Source organism: Ammospiza nelsoni, chromosome 3 (assembly GCF_027579445.1).
Source record: "Ammospiza nelsoni isolate bAmmNel1 chromosome 3, bAmmNel1.pri, whole genome shotgun sequence".
NCBI lineage: Eukaryota > Metazoa > Chordata > Aves > Passeriformes > Passerellidae > Ammospiza > Ammospiza nelsoni.
The window spans coordinates 30,515,471-30,532,327 of record NC_080635.1 but is presented as its reverse complement, the minus strand read 5'-3'; the positions used below and the strand labels follow the sequence as shown (position 1 = coordinate 30,532,327).

Below are 16,857 nucleotides of genomic sequence, written 5' to 3'. Positions count from 1 at the left end.
AATTTTCAATATTTCATTGTTAAGACTGAGCACAAGATAAGGAAAAGACCATCCAAGTATAAATGCTATGGATAAAACAAAAATTAAAATAAATAAATAAAAGAAAACCAGCCATGCAAAACTCCATGACTTCTAGCAAAAGAAATCACTGCCTCTCTCAGTCTTTGAGGTTTCCATGTAAAAAACACCAACCAGAACTCTTTCTAAAATAACACAAAGTCTGGCAACACTCTGGACATTATGGGACTTCTTCCAGAAAATTGAAGCAATAAACAAAGGTTTATTTAAACAATGCAATGCAGAGGCAACTTGAAGATTCTCTTCTCAATGAGTAGATCGTAGTAAACGGAACCATCTTTTGTTTAACTGATTCAGCAGCTCAAAGATTGTCAAAACAACAAATGAATTTATACAGTTCAGATCTTCAGTTTTATAAATTAAAAATAGACAATGCTACTTCATTTTCAGAAATATTTACAAGATTTTTCAAGGAGACAATGAAGAATCACAGGGCAAGGGAAAAAAATACAGATGAGAATAAGCATAAAAAAGGAATACTGACTGTACATTTACCTTTTCCTAAGATATATTAGACAAGGTATATCTGTTTGGTAGGTGGCACAAAAACAAATGACAACAGAATTTACAAGAGGAGTACCCTTTTTACTTCTCATATTCCTGACAAAATCAGTTTACTATTTTTCTCTAAATATTCCATAAAATTAAATATATAATGAAATATAAATGAAAAATATAAATGAAAATATAAATAAATATAAATGAAAATCAGAGCACAGAATTATATAAAATAGGGCTGTAAAAGATCTATGAAATTCATTAAGGGCACCTACAGTTACAAGCCTAGAACAAGTTTTTTGGTCAAAACCATGCACAAACTGTAGTCATCCTCCAATAGAGACAGTGAGAAAAACCTTTTTGAAAATAAAGGAGAGCCAAAAGAGATTTCATTTTTTCATTCTGTTACTTTCAAGAGATGGATAATACCATTCTCCTTAGCAATAGTAGCATCTTCTGAAATAGTCACCTATGTTTGATCCTTAGCTTTCTACAAGGAGAATGCATATTGAACAGTTTTTCTCAAACCAAAGACTTTTGCAAGAAAATGTCAGCAAGAATTGAACCAGAACAGATAAACATCCCAACACTAAGCAAAGTAGCATCCAGCTGTTCAAGAGTAGCAAGAAACTCGTAGAGAAAAAGAAGTCCTGAGAAGTTTCTAGCAAATCTTTACTGATCTACTCAGAGATATGGGTAAGTGGCAGAACAAAGGCAATATGAAATCATGAGGTAAAATAAAAAACCTTTTTCTAAAGGTTCATTTTTTACTCAGTCATAGTAGAATAAAAAAGGCATAGGAAATAAAGTATTTTTAGTCATCTATTGTGGCTCAGTCCTAAGACCATACATCTAGTCAGTCAGTATGTCCTATTTTCTGTAAGAGCTGTGAACTAGAGTTTTTTCAAAAAGACCTGAGCAATTAATTCTTTTTTTATCTTATGCTTTTATGCTGAGAATAATGGCCAATATTTTTATGTTCTCTCAAAACAGAAATTATAAAATAAAGCTGCCCAAAGAAGGGTGTTTTGATAATGAAATTGCCAAAGGAAAGAGCATATTGGACACCGAGTATATATCATGTTTGAAAAATTTTTAAGTATGTGACTGAGATTTTCTTCTCCCCAAAACAACCCAGGCTGAACCTTGATTTCCCCGTTACACAAACTGTCAAAAGTCAATTGGAAAATAATTTAGAAAAATCATATACATAGGTTCTATAAAATGATTGAGAATGCCAAGGTAACTTAGAGGGAAGGAAAAATGTTTAAATGCTTTAAACGTTAAAAGCATATAATGAAAACCAGCTAAAATCAAGAAGAAAAAAAAAAACAACTAACAAACATACCAAAACCACTTTCCATAACATTGAATATAAGTGAACACTCCTGCTTACAGTATGATATTATGTTTTCCTTTCTTGACTGTATTTTTGGAGAGCAGCACTACAGCAGTCCTGAACCTCCCTGTTATATGAAAGATGGACTACAGAAGAAATAAATTCCTGTTTTGACATTCTATTTCTCAGTTATAACTTACAAAATGAGCTTTGCAAGGAAGGTATCAATTGGTAGCAAAAAAAATTCCCCCAATTAAAATTCAAGACAAAGGCCTAGTAATGAAATTACACCAAAAACCTTGTAACAATACCTATCACTCACTGAGGCAGAAAACCAGATAAAGAAATGCTTTCTGTACTATCATCTGAAGATCAACATCAAGAATTTTGTATACACTGGAGAGACCCTTATAAAAAAATACTTATAGCTATGAATTCACACTGTTCTGCTTTTAAAGCCAGATTGATAGGAAAAAGCTATGATAGAAGCTGATTAATTAACTGAAATTCAACAGAAACCTAATCATGGAGCTAGGTACAAACACTGAATTGAAAATAACTGAACTGCTTACTTGTTACACTTAACTGCTTCAGTGGAAATATGCCATATGTATATATATATGTATTTGGTACTCTTCTAATATAAGATGGTCAATTTAATTTATTTAAATATGAAGGGATTTTGTTATGCTGGTGAGTTGTATCAGAAAAGGCTCCATTTATCTGAAATAGGAGTACCTAGCCACAAGATACTTACATTGAAAGTATTAAACCAGTATTAAAAAAAAAAAATCCCCAAACCTAAAAGTATATTTTAGAAATCCTAAAAAGTCTATTTTTGTGTGTAAACAAATATTAAACTAATAATCTTTCATTTGTTGTAGTTAATAACATTAGCAAGCCAGATGCTGCATTCTTCATTAGTTTTAGCTTAGTAAGGCTCTAAAAAATGTTTTCATGCAGAATTCCAGAATCAAAACTGGAACGTGGACAATCACTGTTAATTTAACATGACAGGAAAATAAGTATCATATGAAGATGTCTCATAACTCATGGGCATGCAAAGTGACTCCCTTTTTTCTCTTTTCTGTTATATGCTGTAAGGTAAACTACAGAGCAGTAAATATGGTTTTATGTTATTAAAGTAAATGGAGCATCCAAGGTTATTTTTAATAGATTTCTGTTCTTTTACTACTGCAATGTTTGCCCTGAGAACAGCAGGCCTAACTTACATTAATAAGAGCAAGGGTATGCTGAAGACTATTGCCAGAACCCTGCTGTATCAGAAAGAATAGTTTTCCCAACAGAAATTCTCAGAAGGATGAAGAATAGAGATGTATGAAACAAAAACTAATTTTCTGTGAAAAACAGCAATAAACAAAGAATGGGTCTTTCTTTCCCAGTGCTCATCAGAAAAAGACCCAAAACCAAACAACAAAACCCCAAATAGGAGCAAAAGATTAGACACATGCACAAAAGTTTTAAAGTCAATGTCAAGGGAACAGTATTAAGTGATTTGCAAGATTAATTTAAAACTAATTTTGATAGTGGCCCTTTACATATTAACCTAGTACAAAAAGAAAAGTATTACAGTGCTGATCCAGGCAGGTTTGAATCATGATAACAGAATGTGAAACCACAAGTTGTGTCAAGCACAAGTCCTTGTGCTGATGCTTGGAAGAAAACTCACAGTAGAACAGTCATAAACAGTTGGGATGGAAACGTGTTAAACTAACAGTGCTCTTTCATTAGTGACTGTAAATCAGGCCCAAGTTCTTGGTGGAGCCTTCCCCTCTTTATATCTTTTCTTTTGCAAATAATGTAAACACACACTGCACTGCAGCTCAGAAACAGCTTTTACATTATCAACTTTATTTCTCTTCTGTTACTTTCCACCCTTCAGAAATTCTTCTTTAATGTAGAATCCTTACTGATTAGACTGCACATAAATCACAAAACTTTTCTACCCACATTACTTCAGATTCCATGCAATTTTTCTGATAGCACAACTTCAGAATGATTAACTGAGCACTGTACTACTTCACTTTTACCCATTCATTAAATAACACCCACCTATATTTTTTCTAAAAATCTGCTTCTGAATCAGTCACTTGTTTGGATGAACCAGGGTGCAAATTACACAGCTGAAATGCATCAGAAAAGCACTTCCAGCCAACTGAGTAAGTTTTTAAAATCTGGAGCTCTCAATAGCTTGCAGGATGCACAGTCTCAAAACACAGATTTGGAAGGACTTGTTTTGACCTTGCTTTATGTGCCATGATTCATTCCTGAGACAACTTGCCTTTTAACCCCTGATCACTGACACTGTATGTTATGTATCAAAATTAAGTCCACTTAAATAACAATTAATTTTGTGTGTCAGTTGTGAACTCTGTCACAAGCAAAAATCTAAGTTTATGAAAACTAGGCTGCTAACAAGGCAGCTAATGAAGAACTTGTGGCAATTAGAGAGTTCATTTTAATTAAACAAGTTTGTTTACCTTGACTTTGCAATAGTTTTCCTATTGGTAACATAATTGGTATCAATTTGTTTTAAAATATATTAATTCCAAAAATTATTTTTAAGTTTAATAATAATGTCTATATTGTTTAATTAGGAATGCCACATCTCTAAAAGTTTTACGAATTCATTGATCTAAAACATGCATGACAGTGGAAGCAGAATTACTATTACATTTAAAACAGCTAACTTGAAGCTAAATTAGCCTCAAGTGTGCATCAGCATGGGAAGACCATGGAGATTCAAAGTAGGGGATTCTATGAATAATGCTATGTGAGATAGGGGAAAAAAGGAAAGGTATTTCCAGGCATTGTTGTGAATGAAATGACAGAAGGTAAAAGTACACAGAATACACCCAGCTTGCCCAGAGAAGAGCTGGTATACATTGCTGACAGGTAGTACATTTGACAGCTTAACTGACATTTATAGAGGATAATTCTCTATGCTGTGTCCAGAAATAACTGCTTAACCCCTCATTTAACAAAAGTGTGCTAACTCCTGGGTGAAATAATAATAATTCAGGTAAATAGTGGAAGCAGTTAAATAAGCCTTTGTACAATTCCTTCAGTTGATATTTCATAGAATAGTTCTATTATCATAGCCCTGTTATAGACTACATTGATTTGGTTCAGTCTTAGACCAGGGTAGTAAGCAAGAGCAGTAAGCCTTTGAGTGTCTTACCCTTCTACAGACTGGAAGATTTACACAGTTTTGAAAAATATCTATATAGTGCTCTAACAACTACATATTATAGGAGATTATTCTGAATTAGATGGCTAACGTGTGGCAAACAGATGTAAGATGAGTTTCTACACAGTTGAAAAGCATTCATTTCAATGATGAAATGCACACAGCTCTAAATCTTTGTATCAGTAAGAAAAGGGGTGGTTTGGACTGGACAATCAAAAGACCAAGGCTGGTTTATGAGAGAAAAAGGTGCCTACTGCCTTTAATTCTACACATGCAAATTTTTTTTTCAGAGAAGAAACATGTCAAGTAGCTTGCTGAGTAGATGATTTCCTTCTTCAACAGCACTTTATAAAAACAATCCAAAAGCGCATACAGAAAGGAATGCTACTCACTGCCAGCTAATAATTGTGGCCATAACAGTAGTTATGTTCTAATCACTGGAGTATATATAAAAGTAGCAAGAGAAAACCAACCTTTTTTTAATCAAAATTTTAAAAAATCAAAATATCGGCAAAGTAGGAAGAACTTGAAATAAAATGAAATTACATAGGACAAGCATAATAGCAATTCAAAGAAGCCAAAAGTACTCATATGGATGAACACCTAGATAATCTTACTGTTTAGAAGACAGAAGTAGTTAAAAAAACTCTGTAAAGTATCACTTACAGGTTATTACTTACAAGCTCAAAAGAAAAAGACTACCAAAAAGCATTCAAAGTTCCAAAATATGCAAACAGATATTTAGTGGTACCTTCAGAAGAATGCACATGACCAAATATTCAGTGAATTTCAGTGAGGTTCTAAAAGCTTCTATGATCACATTTGGTCATATATACTTGAAAATTGGCTCCAAGATTTTTTCAAACATATAAATAATCAATGGAAGCTATGTTATGTTTTCTCCATACACCTCACTAATATGCGTTTATTACACTATTACTGTTGAAACCATATAACATTAGATGACTGGTATAATTTTGAACACTAAAAAGTAGGACACAGTCGATCATCTACTTCCCTCCCACCCCCATGCTGAACCAAACTTGCTATCCTTTGAAAAGAACTTTACAGTTTATTGTCTCTGAATAGTTTCAATGTAAAAGGTGATCAGTTTAAATAAGATTTTTTCCCCTTCTTTCAGGGGCCTTGGAACAAAAAGCAGGATCACAGAAAATTATTTACAATTTAAGCACATAGCTTAGCTGCATGCATTAGGAATCTGAACTTTCTGTGCTGTTGCTACAGATTTCATAACATGTAGGAGAAAACACGTCCTCTAAGAAAATGCACTGATTTAATAGCATTCTAAATCAGGCATCTAAGCAAGCAGTTAACATGAGACATCTTAAGACTACTTTATAGCTAAGGTAGCTTGTTTTCTCTTGAATACTGCCTACACAGTTCATGTTGGTCAATCTGCTAACTTCTATAGTCTGCAAAAGTGTGTTGCCAAAAGGCAAGGTGATATGTCTTTATTTCTTCCACCTTGCAAATGAAATTGAACACTGACATCAGCAAATAAGAACATTTGCTCTGCTTTGTAAAAGAAGCCATTTGTTCAAGAGCTTAACTGAGTAACTCTTAAAGGTCTATATTGTACAACAGTGCAATATTGTTAATACTATGATAGCATACAGATGTCACAATGTTGAAACAGAACAAATGTAAGACAGAAGTAATGAGATCTCCAGGACTTGAGTAACATGAACAATATATATGGCTGTTGAAGTAAAAAATAGAAGTGTCTGTAATAACATATGTATCTCAAAGAAATAAGGTAAAGTTATTAATAAATTAAAGTGCTAAGCCAGTACTTCCAGTCCTGTTCTCAGAGATTTCCAGCTGGCAAAAGCTCTGGAAGCGTGGGTTCTCTGGAACATAAGACATTGATTTGAAATCCTGACTTTCTGGGCACATACTGAAAATTGCTAGTGAGCTCATTTATATTATTAAAATAAATCACAAATTATTCAAACAAAAAGGACTTTCCCTTTTACTTTTGGCATATAACTCACAAAAAAAAATCATTTGAAGGTAATTTAATTCTATTCTAAACCATAATGCTGAAACCTGAAAGAGTACGATTTCCTTGTATTTGGGATGTAGGATGTTATTTTCTACTTTTTAAAATAGTTCAAAGAGCTCCTTTTCTAATTTTTTCCCCTTAAATATGAAACTAATTCTTCAGCTCAAAGAAATATTTAGATCAGCCTTTTACTGCTGAGGAAATAGAAGACAAGATCCAAAGCAAGCAATTCAGATTTTGGAAGCATTTTATGAAGTACATTCTGAACCACTTATGTAGTCTAGCTGAAATTTTTAAGCTTTGCTTTTTAGATAAACAAAATGAGAGCAGAAGAATTGATTTATATTTAACATTTATGAGAACAAACTAATCAAATGAAAAATATGACACAGTAATGCAAGCGCTCACCATTTAACACAGAATTCTGAATTCCAGAGAGCTGTAGCTTTAGTCACACACACAGCTGATAAGGTGCATCATATTATACTTTACCATTTCCAAAAGGCAAAAGCATTTGTTTTCCATTTTGTTTTAAAGTTAGTGAATAGTAGCGTGACATTGTAGCAATTATGAGGAAAGCCTATTTGACAGATTTTTTCCTTCCATTAAATGAAAAAAAAATTAAAATAAATCCCTGAAGAATTTTGATTTTTGAGGGAAAAAACAATAAAGAATGAAAATCAGCTTATTCATAGGCTACCTGCAAATATTTAGCAATTCCAACTGCATTGAGTAGCCCATCAATTTCCTTTGGAATGCTCTGAATGTAAACAAGTAGAATGAAGCTCATCGTTATGAGAAATGTTCAGCATTTCTTGACTTAGTAAGTCAAGAAATATACAAAATATAATTTTCACCTATTATTAACACTTGTTTCCTGGGTAATCACTAACACCTAGTTCCTGCAACATATGTAGAGAGCAAAAAAACCTATGCAATACCATAAGCATTGTGTTAGACTAAAAAATATTGGATCTACACACATACTACTGGGCTTGGTTTCATTTTGGCATCTGTCTTCTACTGAAAAGTGCCTAAGATAAAGTATTGTGTGGGACAAAAACAATAAATGTGTACTCAGTGCATGGAGTTTCTCACTGACATGTTTTGTACCTTTCACCATCAGTGCTCAGCATCAAAGAATTAAAAAAAACGAACCCAGGGTCAGAATACTCTCAGCAGATCAGTTTTGCTGTGACCTCTGTTAAAATACATATGATGAATCAAAAAAAGTATTAAAACATATCCATTTTTTATAAGACTATCCTTTGTAACAGTTCTCCTTACTAGTCAAGTATTTGCAATAAAATTAACCACAGTTAGACTTCAGTCAAAGTCTAAGAATTTGGAAAATAACTATATAAACTTGAATTATTTACATAGATATATACACACACACACACAATGAGATATAGTTTATTTAAGTTTAAACAGAAGATATTTTAACTCAGTAAAAATGTCTAAGTGGGATTTGAAATCCATAATGACCTTAATTACAGTTTCCTCTCTGACATTAAAGAAAAACATCAACAATAAAAACAATAATAATAAAATAATCCCCTACAATACTAGTGCTTTAAAATCATTCTTGGGTGGCCACTTGAAATAAAGCACAACAGAGTATGTTGCATTATCACCTTTACCATATTTCTTTTCTTCTTCTCCCTGTCATAACAAACTGATCTGTATGGCTCCTGATAAATAATATTATTTAGGTTTCATTATAGATGCAAAACCAGATTTAAATCCCAACATAGACATTTTCCAGTAATAGTCAATCGTGATTTTATCAGCCATCATCCAGGTCCATAGTTCTGTTTGGACTACTCACTTGTATATTTATTCTTTAATGTGTACAAACTCTCCAGATAATGAGTAGCTCCAAGCTCAGATGGCCAGTCCCAATAAACAGAACTGTCGTGGAGATTTGCTGTTATGTGTTGATAGACTCTAACTGGAGACAGAACACTTAGATTCTATCTGCTGATTGTCATAAATGCTCAGAACTTTTATGGACCTCAAGCTCACACATGTAAATCAGCATGGTCACAAATGTTATCGCCATATGAAAGCAAGCTCAAAAAGTATAAATGTTCAAAACCACAAAAAGATACTTTCATTGAAGTAATGGCTTTTTATACTATCATTTCATTATATTTTCATTTGGGTCTTTGAGCTGCATCAGCTGTTTATCTGTGAGCACTCTGTTTGCATGAACACAGACAAATGCAAAACTCATAAACACTGACATTTGGTATTTTCCTTCCCTTGAATTGTTCTAGAAAAGATTGACTTAGCTTTCAGCATTCCATTCAACTGCAGCCCAAATACCAACAAGCCAGTCTGACTCATGTATGTGACAGTTATTCTCTAACACTCTCTTTGCCTGTCTGTTTGAGCAACTCTATATATCCAATTTTCTTTTTTTTTTCACTTAAAAACATATTAAGAAAACAATCCCTGAAAAATGTTATTATATGGCACTGATGATTGATGAGATTAATTGTTTGAGGCCCTTCTTGTTTAGTATTGATCCTCAGGAAAATTATTATATCCCAGTCAGCCGTACTTAACTGCTGCTCTATATTTTAATTCCACAGCATTTGTTCCAAGAAAGAACTTAATTTTGAAACAATGAATACATGTGCTACATGACCCTAAATAAATATAAAGAAATGATAAATTTAGAAACCTTAAAATTTTGCATTGACCTAGCGTAGCTGAGGTCCTTGAAAGTTATTTCTAATTGCGCGACTTAATACAGATAGAAACTCATAAAAGTCTCCACCCTGCTTCTTTCTGGAGTAATGGGATGCAAAATTCCTTGTTATGAGCCTAGAAGAAACCTTTTCTGATAGCGTAATGTACTATATATTGTGCTACATAGATAAAAAGGAAAAACATAAAACTAATATGCTTTTTAGTCACAATTCTGAAATCAGGCCTCCCAGAGGTATGCTACAGTGCAATTTTATGCAGAAGGTACATTCCTACTTTTCCTTTGCATAATCATAATGAAAAATTTAATAAATCATTAATCCATTACTATTTATAACCTATTCCTGTTTATAAGACTGCCATTTCCATGGCAAAAAGATAAAAAATCTTAGCAAGTAAGATTTGTGACTGTGGTCTTAGAAAACTCATACAATTTTCAAAACCCCAGTTTCTTTACACAAAGTAAGCTGCAAACAGTGGAAAATTAATGTGACAGATTTTTACAATTATGCTATGAAAGCACTTATTTAAACTAACATATAAATTATTTAAGTATGTCTGAATAAAATCACTGAAAGTCTGTCATCTTTTGAAGATTAAAAAGGTGTATTTTTACCCTTCTGCCAGGGTAAAAAGAAGATAACCAATAAGGGCATTTAATTCTGCATATAATGAAAAAGAAAGGTGCTTTTCTTTCTATGGCTAGTCTTGGTCACATCTCATGCTACTCTGCAATGTTATTTGTGCATTTGACACTCATGTTTGGGCAGATGATAAATATATATTAACTCCATAGGAACTGCAGGGACATTTCTGGGTAGGAGATAACTATTTTTTTTTAATATATATATAACTATTTTTTTTAAATTATAATTACTGATAACTGCTGATGTAAAGGATCAATAATGAGAACAATCTAAATGAGAAATTCAAGGTTCAAGGTAGCAGCTTGTCCTCATGTCTCCAGACTCTCCTATGTGTCGGGGGAAATTGTGAGCACTGGCAGTTGTCTTCTGGAGCAGTCCCTTGAGAAATTAAAGACTAAATATTCCTACAGCTTCAATTTGGTTACTGTTAACATCCTAATCAAACAAAATTAGGTAGTTCTTTCTTTATAGACTTGAGGTACAGTAATTAAATAGGTCCATACTACAGAATCAATTTTTCAAGCCTAGAAATTGAATTCAGTCAATGTGAACATTTAGACCTGAGTAAACACATCATATTTAGAAAGTTTCTATATGCGGTACTGATCTGTTACCAAAAGCTACAGAATGTTACAATATTTACATGAATTAATAGTATATTTCAACCGAATGTTCCATTTAAAAAAAAAAGAATATTTGGCTTTCAAGACACGGACTAATCGTGGATCCGAAATGTGAGATTTCTTTTGGTTTATATCAAACTAATGCTGCAGCAGGATACATCTTAGCACAAGAATATTTTTTGGAATCTACTCAGATTGCATATCCAGTTTTGAGAGAGACTGTTTTTCATTCTCCCCTATTATACAACACTTCTTTTTGCCTGGCATTTGACAGGCATTCCCATCTTTGCATTTACTTTACTTCACTTCCTCAATGCTGAGGCTGCAAAAACATGAGCCAGCAGCCTCACAGAGCTTTTCATGGAAATCTGCCATTCTAAACTGGCACCTAACTCCACTTTATTATTCACTCAAGGAAGCTTAAAACTCACAGATGAATTTAAATATTTATGCCAATAAAGAAACAGATGAAAAGTATAATAATAAAAGGAGAAAATGAAAACAATGTAAGACATTACTGAAGTAGCTCTTCTTGGGAAAGCTCTGATGTTCTTTGCTTGCCAGTCACCAGTGCCAACTCATCCTTCAAATCCTGGATCTCCTTTTTCAGCTGGATAATCATCTACAAACAGCAAGACATAAACCAAGCATCACCAACAAATTAATAGCTTGTTTATGATTTTTTCAGTAGAAGGTCTAGTTTAGGTAAATAAACTGTAGTTTTCTCTTTTTTTAAACAAGATGTCTTTTCTAAAAACTGTCAAAATACTTTAAATACACCAAGCATTTTTTTCCCTTTTTTTCCATTTAAAAACCCAAGAAAAGTCTTCCAAATTCAGTAAATTCTTGTGTTAGAAGACTTGGCTGTACAGAAAGAGCTCAAAAGATATTTTGCAAAAGAGAAATATTATTTGACATAGAAATAAAAAGAGTTTTTCTGACTCATTCGTTTTACCTCTTAATAATGAAAACACATTTAAGAACTGACACCTTTGTTAGAGTAAGGACAACTATACAACAAAAGCAATTTTTTTTTCTTTCTCTTATAGAAACAGAAATTTCCAAGCAATATCATAATTTTAATCTTACCTTTTTTTCTTTTTCATGTGACATTTTGCTATTATTAAAATTATTGCATGCTATACTTGTAGGATGCATCAGTTGCTAACAACAAACTGATGGCAGGAAGCAACAATGAAATTAAATGGTATTAATGAATAGTAATAACATTACATGGAAAACTTTAGATTTTTAAATTCTAGGAAGTCATTGTCAGAATCTGTACTTTGGGAATAAATGCCTATATAAAACCAAATTTTACTAATCATTAAACTCTCAAAGCCAAATTCTACAAAGCAGAGCAATGTGCATATACCTAAGTCTAAGACATGAATGAGTGCATTCTTGGACACTTAATGGTTGATTATTTAATGAAGTCTCTCTTTATATGGCTCAAATGTATCAGTAGGCCAGTGGTATTTTTAGATGGATTTGCATACACTGATTCCATGTGCAAAATAACTTTCCAGGAGAAGAATGTTTTTAAGGAAAATTAATCATTTTGATTGCATGCACTTTCCAGTAATGAGATTGTTGAAATCAATGACACCTATTTTTGCTGGATGTTAAAACACCTTCAAACATTTCTATTTCTTTTAATGGTTAAATCATAACTTCCTAAGATAACTTCCTTTGAAAACTCAATTATTTTAAATGTGCATATGATTACTTCTTTTAACTCTAAACCTACAGTGTATAGGGTTGTTTTTAGAATAAAGTATGAAAGTCTAAAATATTTTATTTAATAGCCTATTAAAATTATGACTGTTAATTAGAGAAGTTGCAAGAACACTTAGAGAATGTTGCAGGCCAAATATTTTACCCTAATTTTACATTGCCCCATTTTGGTGCCATACTCTGATATAGTTTGTGCCAGCTGGTGAGTCAAGAAAATTAAAACAGCTGAATCACAGTAAGATCTCTGTTCAATGTTCAAATTTATTAGGATGATTAACTTCAATCTCACAACAACAGAAATCCCAATTTCAGGATATGGATAGAAGATTCATTTTCAAGTCTTATTAAGACAAACAAAAATCTACAGAAGGCAAATAACTTCATTTCTATTTTTACATGAACACCAGAAGAGATGAGGTTTAATTCAAGACCTCAATTTTCAGTTTAAATTATGTCCTTTAGCCATGAGTGAGAGAGGTTCAAAGATGAGTCACTTAAAAGTATAAGAGGTACAAATTCATTTTCTCATTAAGATAAAAAGTCAGGAATTCTCCATTATGAAGAATAAAGTTTATGCAATAATCTGACTTAACTCAGATCCACCAAGACGTATTGTGAACACCTTTTATAAAGCATGCATATATCACAGATGATAGATACCGACAATAAATTGTGTTTTGATTTTTCATAAAATTAATGCTATCTTATTACAATAAAATTTGATTTTTATGAAAAAGATCTTAAGTCCAGCACTTTGAATAATAGAGTTGCCCCCTGGGAATACACTTAAGATGGGCAACAAATTCCACAATGAGCACAGGGCCATATAAATTCAAGGTACTTGTGTTCCCCTGTTTTTTCCACAAGAGGGGATGGTTTTGTAACTCTCGTGTGTCCACTTTTGCTTTACTTGCTAAATGATCCTGCAGAGCAAGACATACCAAACTTATGGAGTATAGCTCTACAGGATGTAGTAAATGTTCAGGAGCCTGCATATGCTTTACCTCAATCAAAGCTTTCTGTGGCCATGGAAGAAATGCTTTGCATGATTTGCTACTAGAAAGTCTATGTATAAAAGAAAAGAAAACAGACAGATAGAAATTAAGAAGTTGTGCAATGCTTATTGGGGTTTTTTTGCCTTTTTTTTTTAACTCTGTGATACTATTGCTATTAGAAATTGCAAGGAAAAATAAAATAAATAATAATAATGACAAAGGAAACCAGCTGAAAACTTGACAAGGATCTTCTATTCCCTTTGAAAGTCAAGAAGAAGAGACAAGAAAAAATAAAAGTAAAATTATTAACAATAACTGAAATATGTTAATTACCATAAAGTAACAATGAATAAAATCATTAGCTACTTAATTAGCCATTTCTGTCTCCTTTGCTTGTTTCCCTCTTTTTTTCTTGATGGTAACTTCACAAAGTTCTTTGTTCCTATCTAAAATGTTCCTTGAACCAATTTCAATGAAGGACTTGGTATATTTCTCAGCTTTTTAATACACAAATAGTTTCAGCGAAATTGTGTGCCTTCATCAAATGATTAGCAATCTTGGTATGTTCTTAGAGTTTTAGAACCATCCAATAATCTGTGACTATGATTTAGGAATTATCATACTAAAGAAACAACACTAAGATGATAATGAAAGTGACCATTTCTCCTCAGATGCTTTAAGAGTTGAGAAAGCCTTTGATTTGATAAAGATCCACTTAATTATAGATTTGATAAAGATCCACTTAATTATAATTGTGTCCAAAAGAAAAAAAGTTACAGTGGCAGTTATTTTAAAGAAAAAAAGTTGGAGCTTGCATCTGAAAACAATTTAATGGCACTTTTCAGTATAAAATCCCCAACATCAATTTGTATGCTATTGATTAACAAAACTTAAGCCAGGCAATCTCCTTCCCTCTGTGCCCAGACAGTTCTCACCAATCTGGGGTCAATTTCTTCATTAAGAACTGCTTCATTCTTAATAAGAGCAACTCGCTGTGCAAATCTGCAGGTTGATATAGATTCCTGGAAGAAAAATTTTAAAAAATGAGAGAGAAGACAGAATTCCAATTACCTTTGCACCAGGTAAGTAGCCAGACTGCTAATGAAGCCATTAAACTACATTTCCATTTTTTGAGTATGTTACAGAAATATTCTACCATTTTCTATTCCAAAATCATAATACCGAAGGGAAATTAGGTTAGCATATTTATGACAGGAGCACATAAAACTGTTAAATCATAGGACATATTTTACTGATACAGTTTATCCCCTGAGCAACTGTGTTTCAGGTAAGTCCCCAGCTGGAACTATAGGATAACAAAGCCATGCTACACAGAAGGCAATAACCTTTGAATGATGAGAAAAAGAGAAAACTAATAAAAGTTATGTTTTTGTTGTTGTCATTTTGGTTTTGGTTTGTTGGTTGGTTTTTTGGTGAAAAATGGACTAGGCAATTTAGGTAAAAGAAGCTGGGGAAAAAATGGAGGGAAGAATACGGGAAATCCAGGACAACTGAGAAACAAGCTAGGAGACTTGAAACTGGGAGACATACAAGGGAACTATGATACCAGATAAAAACTTGTCAGATGAGCTAAGACAGGGATCCACAGGACTGAAAGGCAGAAAAAAAAAAGATACAAGACTGAATTGGTTGGGGAAATTCTGTGACAGCCATTGTGTACTCCCATCTAGCACACAGAGAGAAATCAAAGATGCTGATAACTATTGTTCTCACATTCTAGATCAGCTGATACTTAAATGCCAGACCCTGTTATAAGACGTACATATTTAACGAATAAAACCTCAGCACCTGCATCAAAGTTCAGTCAAGTAATAAAACACAGAATTAAATCTTAAAATAAATCTTAGAAATTTAAATGATCCTTGAGGATGATAAACCCTTATGGGATGTGACAGCCTGCATTTAAAAGAGAATTTGTTAGCCCCTAAATTAATTCACTACTGTAACAGAATCGATTTTCAGAACAGAAGTAATTCTGCAGTTTTCAGTCTTCCAGTATAGGGAAACACCAGTTTAAATGTTATGTTCATACACCTTTTTCTACACAACTTCTGTCCCTTTAAGTGCTTGGAGGTTTCGGTTTGGAACGTTGAATAAGGGTTACACGAGGAAAGATGATTCTTGCTAAAGACACAGGATACACACAGAGAAAGGAAGGCCTTACAATTAATAGAGTTGCACACTGTATTAGTTGGGCTCTATATCTGTCTGTGCTGTTCCTTTGCAATGATGATCAGCCAATGTGATTTTAATTAAATCCTATATGTAGAGTAAGTACAGTTATATGTACAGTACACATACATACATTTCCATTAGATCTCTTTGCCCCATTTAGTGTGCAGCACATGTTAAATTAATGAGTAGGTAATCAATTCAGTTCTCAATGTTCAATATGCTAGCTTACAATTTGTTTATTCCATGCCATCAAAATGGTAATCAAGGCAGACATCTAATTTCCTAATCATTTTTGTAGCATGCTTATCATCACAACACCTCAGGGCTTTACAAGGATTAATCAATTAAAGTTTTCTGCAAGTGTGTGGAATGATTATACTTAACAGAATAGAAACTGAAGTCAAAAGTATCAAAAAATTATACTCAATCATTGTAATTTTATGATCTGCTGTTCAAAATAGCTTCCATTCAGCTTCAGCTACAGTTATATTGAATAATGTATCTACAAATCAGAATCAACATCTTCATCCAAGCACTCCAAAAAAATTTAATGTAATGACTTAAGAAATTCAGTAAACTCATTGGTAGAAGTAGGAATATAATCCACTTCTATAGGATAATAATCTATTTGTCCTCTTCATATGAGTACCCTTTCTTACTCTGAATTTTCTGCTTCATTACTTTCATTACAAGAAGCAACACTAGGTCCTTCAGAAAGTGGCTTTTATCATACTGCAGATAGTTCTATCTTTTGCATTGTTTGTGAGTGAAATGAACACCCAATGAAAA

At 32.8% G+C, this 16,857-nt stretch overlaps 1 protein-coding gene across 1 annotated transcript in view; it reads right to left on the bottom strand.

Annotated features, from left to right (window-relative positions):
- Window positions 1-16,857, bottom strand: part of KIF6 (kinesin family member 6) — a 156,796-nt gene that overhangs the window by 95,941 nt on the left and 43,998 nt on the right. The window contains exons 9-10 of the mRNA XM_059467441.1: window positions 14,808-14,894; window positions 11,659-11,762 (exon numbers count right to left, since the gene is read on the bottom strand). Coding sequence (XP_059323424.1) covers window positions 11,659-11,762; window positions 14,808-14,894 — 191 coding nt within the window. The remainder of the gene's footprint in view (window positions 1-11,658; window positions 11,763-14,807; window positions 14,895-16,857) is intronic.